Raw genomic sequence first — 6,525 nt, 5'->3', positions numbered from 1 at the left:
TCTCAATACAAAGTTCTCCTCGATGTTCTTGGAGATCTATTCGATGTAATACACTTTCGCGGTGTGTTTGCCGAGATCCGATGAATTGTGGATTTATGATGAGCTTATCTATGAATATTATTTAAATCTCCCCTGAATTCTTTCATGCATGATTTGATATCTTTGCAAGTCTCTTCGAACTATCGATTTGGTTTGGCCAACTAGATTGGTTTTTCTTGCAATGGGAGAAGTGCTTAGCTTTGGGTTCAATCTTGCGGTGCTCAATCCTAGTGACAGAAGGGGAACCGACACGCATCGTATTGTTGCCATTGAGGATAACAAGATAGGGTTTTCATCATATTGCTTGAGTTTATCCTGCTACATCATGTCATCTTACTTAATGCGTTACTCTGTTCTTATGAACTTAATACTCTAGATGCAGGCATGAGTCGGTCGATGTGTGGAATAAGAGGAATATATGCAGAATCGTTTCGGTCTACTTGACACGGACATGATGCTTATATTCATGATCATTGCCTTAGATATCGTCATAACTTTGCGCTTTTCTATCAATTGCTCAACAGTAATTTCTTCACCCACCCAATTATTTTCTATCTTGAGAGAAGCCTCTAGTGAAACCTATGCCCCCTGGGTCTATTTTCCATCATATAAGTTTCCAATCTACAATTCTAGTTTCCTATTTACTTTCTTCGCAATCGTTTACTTTCCGATCTATAAACCAAAAATACCAAAAATATTACTTTACCGTTTATCCATATATATCAGATCCCACTTTGCAAATAACCGTGAAGGGATTGACAACTCCTTTATCGTGTTGGGTGCAAGTCGTTGGTGTTTGTTTGTGCAGGTATTCGGTGGATTGTTGCGTTGTCTCCTACTGGATTGATACCTTGGTTCTCAAAAGCTGAGGGAAATACTTACTCTACTTTGCTGCATCACCCTTTTCTCTTTAATGGAAAAACCAACGCAAGCTCAAGAGGTAGCAATGACCCACACAGATGACGAGGTTCTTCAAAAGCAACGCCTTCAGGAAGGGAGCAACGCTCAACCGTCGTCGTCACCAAATCTGACCATCTGACGCCAAGATCTAGGTTTTCACCCTGAAGAATTAGTCTGAGCATATTCGAGCAATGCCTTTGACAAGGTAACGACGTAAAACATCGCCATTGCCAAGTGTACCCAACTCGGGTCAGACATAGGTTTTCACCCCGGAGCTCGAGAACGGGTGCTTGAGTAGCACCACTTTCGAAGTCACTAATGTGTTGTCGCCACCACTTTTCCTCAATCCCAGCAACTATATGCGATGGAGCTGCACAATCATCCCTTTGTGTCAATTCGTCGTCCTTTCGGGATGGAACTCTCTCTTTGTTGAAGTCAACCACTGAATCTGTAGCACATCTCTTTGTCGAAGTCAACCACTGAATCTGTAAAGATGGAACTCTCCCGAAGAATTTTCGGGATGTCGGTTTTATATCCATGCTGAATTGTTGGTGTTTAACCTTCGAACTATAGAGAAAGCGCGAGCTAGTGAAAGTTAATAAATCTTTCAATGCTGATGTTGATGATGGTTAACGAAAATGAGATGTGCCAAAACTTTATTGAAACGGTCCTACAACAAGTATACATATTGAAGAAAGTGAAGGGGTAAAAAGTAACATCTATGAATCTGAAAGTGTCTCTAATTGATCCCAAAACCTAAAAGCCCATGAAGCCAGGCCGAAAACTTCAATTCCAAAACAGTTTTGAAATTAAGGAGGCTACATTCTAATCGATTCCCAAAACCTAAAAACTCGTAAAACAATTTGACCTGCATTTCCCCCGTGTAGTGCATCCATACGAACATTCCACTTCATAATATGAAATTCATAAATTGGACTCCAGCTTGATATTAAAGGAAACTTCCAGCTTCTTAATTTGAGATAATCATTCAAACATAGCTTAAACAAAATACCTCCCAAGCATAACAATATTAAAATTAAGCATAGCACTAAAAATAATTCAACACAAAGCCTAACTATAAACATAAGCTTAGCTTAACTTTTTCACTGACACCTTATGTCTCATTATAGGAGGAGGAGCAAGAGAAGATGATGACGTTGTCGGCCGTCGTCCTCATCCTCCCCGGGAATTCCTTTCCTACCGATGCTGCCTCCTCGCCGGTAGTGATGCCCCCCCTCCCACCCGAACTCGTCGCGGTCTTCCAACTCCTTAATTGTGTGTAGTCGATATTTTTGACAAGTATTTTAAGAAATGACTACGAGATTAAAAGGGAATTCGAGGCATCTTTGATAGAGCAATGGAGGCGAAGGAGATGGAGCGCCGCAATCTAGTGGATCTGTGATGGATTCGTGGGCGAGGTTACAAAACTCATGGTGACAACTCAGGTTATTTGTGAGTTCCGCTTCAGTGATCTCTCATAGTGACTTCATCATTGGAAGTTGGAATGACAACCCAAGGTGATTCGGGCTTGGTAGTGTGCCCCCAGTATAGGGACTTTAGTGGAAACACTAGGTATCATGCGTTTGTACCTATTAATGGTGATCTTTGCGCATTGTTTCCTTGTTATAAGTACTGCCCGAAGATTGCACGAAAATCATTTTTGGGCGAAAATCCGTGGTCTAATCCTGTGCGGTTGGATTCAACGACGATGACGACCACACGTCTTTTTTTTCCAGAGGTGTCGTTATCTGAGAACGTTGCTCGCAAATAACTGCTCGAGCACCAAAACACCATGTTCTCTCACGTAAAAAAAAACACCATGTCTCCCTCTTTTCTCTTTTTATTATTTGTTTGAGCGGGTCTCCCTCTTTTCTCAACTGACCAGTTTTTTTAAGAAGATCTCAACTGTTTTTTTTTAGGTGAAGAAGATCTCAACTGACCAGTTTAGACGCTGCCTCTTTTTTGTAGTCAACTATAAGCCACAACAGCCCACGTGAGGAGCCGGCCCATAAGCGCTCTCCGGCTGCTTGCCTCCTCCGAGGCTCCAACCCCAGCCGATGTCGAGCGACGGAATCGAGGCGACGAGCACGAGGTCCACGGAGGAACCGATGATGGAGACGAAGAGGAGGAGAACGGGGAAGGAGGGGTCCGTCGCCGGCGACGGCACCATCGCTCTCGAGGCGCTGGACTGCACCGTCTGCTACCACCCGCTCAGGCCTCCCGTCTTCCAGGTCATCCACGCCATCTGCCTTTGCCCTAATCTATTCTAAATTGACCTCGCCTAGATCCAACGACGCCTTAGGTATTTGGGTTGCCATGTTCTTCCTAGGGTTCCCCTTTTTCAACACTCTAAAAAGGGCACCATACAAGTTCCTATACAACTCGTGAGCATAGATCGCCCAGTTAAAATCGAATTATGGAACATCGTAGCATTGGGGAATTGGATGGCATGTTTCTTTTTATTAATTTCGACAAAGGGTTCTCTCTATGGTTTTCTTTTTTCTTTTAGCAAAAACGCCTAGAAGTTCAGGTAGAGATATTGTTAGACATGGAGGTGAGGGTATAAAATCAAACTGACGGTGATTTTGCTACACCCCAACTCGACGCATCCATGCAAGAAACTATGGCAACCCAAACACTGTAACACCCTACGCACCATGAGATATTATGTTTTGTCAAACACTTCTACGTGATTGTGTTATTGTTCCATTGACGCTTATCAAAGTCATCCTTTGACCAACACCAGTTTTTCTTAGGAATACTTGAAAACATGTACGCTGCTTAATTATGCAAATGTTTTTACCACATGCATGTATCAGCCATAGGTTTCTCACAAGCAAAATCTAATGTCAATTAAAGCGTGGTGCATTTGTTTTGTGATACAATGCAGTGTGCGGTTGGGCATGTGATCTGTTCGTCTTGCCACGACAAGCTCAAGAACAAGAACAAGTGCCACGCTTGTGCCACCACCGGAGGCTACAACCGTTGCATAGCGATCGACCACATCCTGGAGTCTGTCCAGGCCCCTTGCTCCAACTCCATATACGGTTGCACCGTCAAGACGCGTTACCTCGAGCGACAGGAACACGAGAAGTCATGCGCACTTGCACCGTGCTTCTGCCCCGAAGCTGGTTGCGGTTTCGCCGGCTTGACCACCCAGCTCCTTCACCATCTCACTGACGATCACAATATACCAGTTACAGAGTTTCCATCCGGATGGTGTCTCACCCTCGAGATACAACAGAGTATGCGGGTTCTCCACATGAAAGAAGAAGAAGGCGGCCCCATGTTCCTAGCTAAGTTCACACCAGTGCTGCCTTTTGGCAATGTTGTCTCCATCTTGTGCGTTGATCCTCATGCCGTGCCGGGGGAGCGCAAGTTTAGGTGTGAGGTTGATTTCTACTGCAACACCCTGGGTTTGCGTCAGCTTTCAAATTTCCAGATTGTAAGCACCAGTCTTTCAGATGGCTTCCCAGCGGAGCTTGGCAGCAACCCATTTCTTGTGCCAACAGGTTCTTCTAACTCTCCCACTACCAGCAGCAGCCTCACCATCCGCATTGCAAAGATAATCCATGACAGGCCAATAAGCGACTGGCGTTGGAAATCAAGATCGTAGCCTGATACTGGAAACTTGCTCACAAAGACGTGTTAGAAGTTTTGTCTTTATCCTAGAGGCCGCAACTAAATTAAACTTTGTGATATATTCGTCTTGTACATCTTCAGCAGAGAGGTTCTGTTTTACTAGGAATATGGTGCCTTCGTGCTTTCTTCTTTACTTGGTCAGTTCTTGTGAACTATGCAATGCATTGGTCTTGCTGATTGCACTTTATGATGGGACTGTCCATAGGGCATTTGTTGAACTTTAATGCTGTCACACCTTTTCGTTTATCTAGTTTTTCCTATAAAGCAGCGCTAATATTTGTGTTTGTCCATGAACGCTCCCTTGTGGTTGTGCCTTAGGCATTACTCATAAACCATGTCATCATGATCAGGTACCTTGCTCCCACTCCATGTACGGGTGCACCATCAAGACACGTTACGTCAAGGGAGCGGATCACGAGAATTCATGCACATGTGCGCGGTGCTTCTGCTTAGAAGACTGCGGCTTTGCTGCCCCAACTCCCATGTTCCTGCAACATCTCAACGACAAGCATAATTGCCCATCATCTGAGTTTGAGTACGGGCATCGTTCCATCCTGCTGATCCAGGACGAAATGCATGTTCACCACAGCCGAGACGGTGGCCGCCTGTTCCTGGTAAAATTCACACCAGTGCTGCCTTTTGGCAATGTCGCCTCGATCTTGTGTATTGATCCTCAACCCGCTGATTGGAAGCGCAGGTTCAGTTGTCTGGTTGGTTTCAACTGCAACACCATTGGCTGATATCCGTATTCTATTTTTCATCCCAGGAGTACCCATCTGTTTTTTTGGAAAATAAGGAAGACCCCGGACTCTGCATCTGGACGATGCATGCAGCCATTTTACTAATTATTCACAAAGATCTTACAATATAATGCATCAGTAAGTCTGAAGCCACCATCTTGGCAATATTTCTCGCTACTCCCATCCACTTGATGAAGGGTGCCGATTGGCCGAGCCGAATACCAAACAGACATCGAACTAAGGCCTATCATAAAAAATCAGAGGCCCAACCAAGCCATTGCCCGATCTTGGACACACACCGGTATGGCGCACTCTCAGATGTTGCCGCCGTCATCTTCCACAGATTCATCTTCAGAATAGTTACTAACACATCGACATTGTCAGGCCCGATCCATCACCTGCTCCGGCCACCGACCGAAGACCAGGTTTTCACCTGGATTTGTCCCAAGAACATCCAACTGACAACCTGTGCACCGACCAGACCGTCTTCAAAGCCCTAGATCTGGCCGCCCAGATCCGGCGACCATCCGCAGCAGCACTGCCACCATGGGCACCCTGGCACACCGGCCACTGCCTGTGTGTGCACCACTGGAGCCTGGGAGGAGGGCAGGCAACCCACCTCGCCAAACCGCGAGAGGCACCAAGAGGTCCACGAGCTCGTCACCGTCTCTGATCCGAACCAATCAGGAGCCAAAGGCACCAGATCGCCGGTGTAGATCCGCCTTGGACAGGGACAACACCACGCCATGCCGCCGCCGGAAGTTCGAACTTCAACTGCCGCCACCTTCCTGGGCCGCCGTCCTGAGATCCAGGCCGGACGTCGCTGCCACCACCAGCCACGTCCCGCCACCGCCGCACCGCCAGCCATAGGATCCATGGCCGCCGTGACCGCGCGGACGCGCCAAGGGGTCAGCACCACCCGATCTTCCACGTCGCCCTGCATCTCCGCCGCCTCCGCCCATCGCTGCGCCGCCACGTTGTGGCGTCGCCGGAGGTGAGCCGCCGCCCCGCCGCGACCCAGATCCGAGAGACGCGCTTCGACGCTATTGGGCGACCCGCCTCACTCGATCCTGACGCGGGAGGGAAAAAGACCTCCGCCACCGACGTCGGCCGCCCGGGGGCTTCCTCCAACGGCGACGGAGGGGACTACACGGATGGGACATGCCCGGTGGCTGCACTTGACAGAGAGAGAGAGGTGCGGGTG

The 6,525-nt window shown here is 47.3% G+C and overlaps 1 protein-coding gene across 1 annotated transcript; it reads left to right on the top strand.

The window, feature by feature from the left end:
* The first annotated feature begins 2,996 nt into the window (after positions 1-2,996).
* Positions 2,997-4,555, top strand: LOC125546506 (putative E3 ubiquitin-protein ligase SINA-like 6). The gene is made up of 2 exons (XM_048710744.1): positions 2,997-3,170; positions 3,830-4,555. The coding sequence occupies exons 1-2, from the start codon at positions 2,997-2,999 to the stop codon at positions 4,553-4,555; spliced, it is 900 nt and encodes a 299-aa protein (XP_048566701.1).
* Positions 4,556-6,525: the final 1,970 nt, after the last annotated feature.

This window comes from Triticum urartu, chromosome 3 (assembly GCF_003073215.2).
Source record: "Triticum urartu cultivar G1812 chromosome 3, Tu2.1, whole genome shotgun sequence".
In the NCBI taxonomy this organism is placed as follows: Eukaryota; Viridiplantae; Streptophyta; class Magnoliopsida; order Poales; family Poaceae; genus Triticum; species Triticum urartu.
This window is presented reverse-complemented; position numbering and strand designations above follow the sequence as displayed.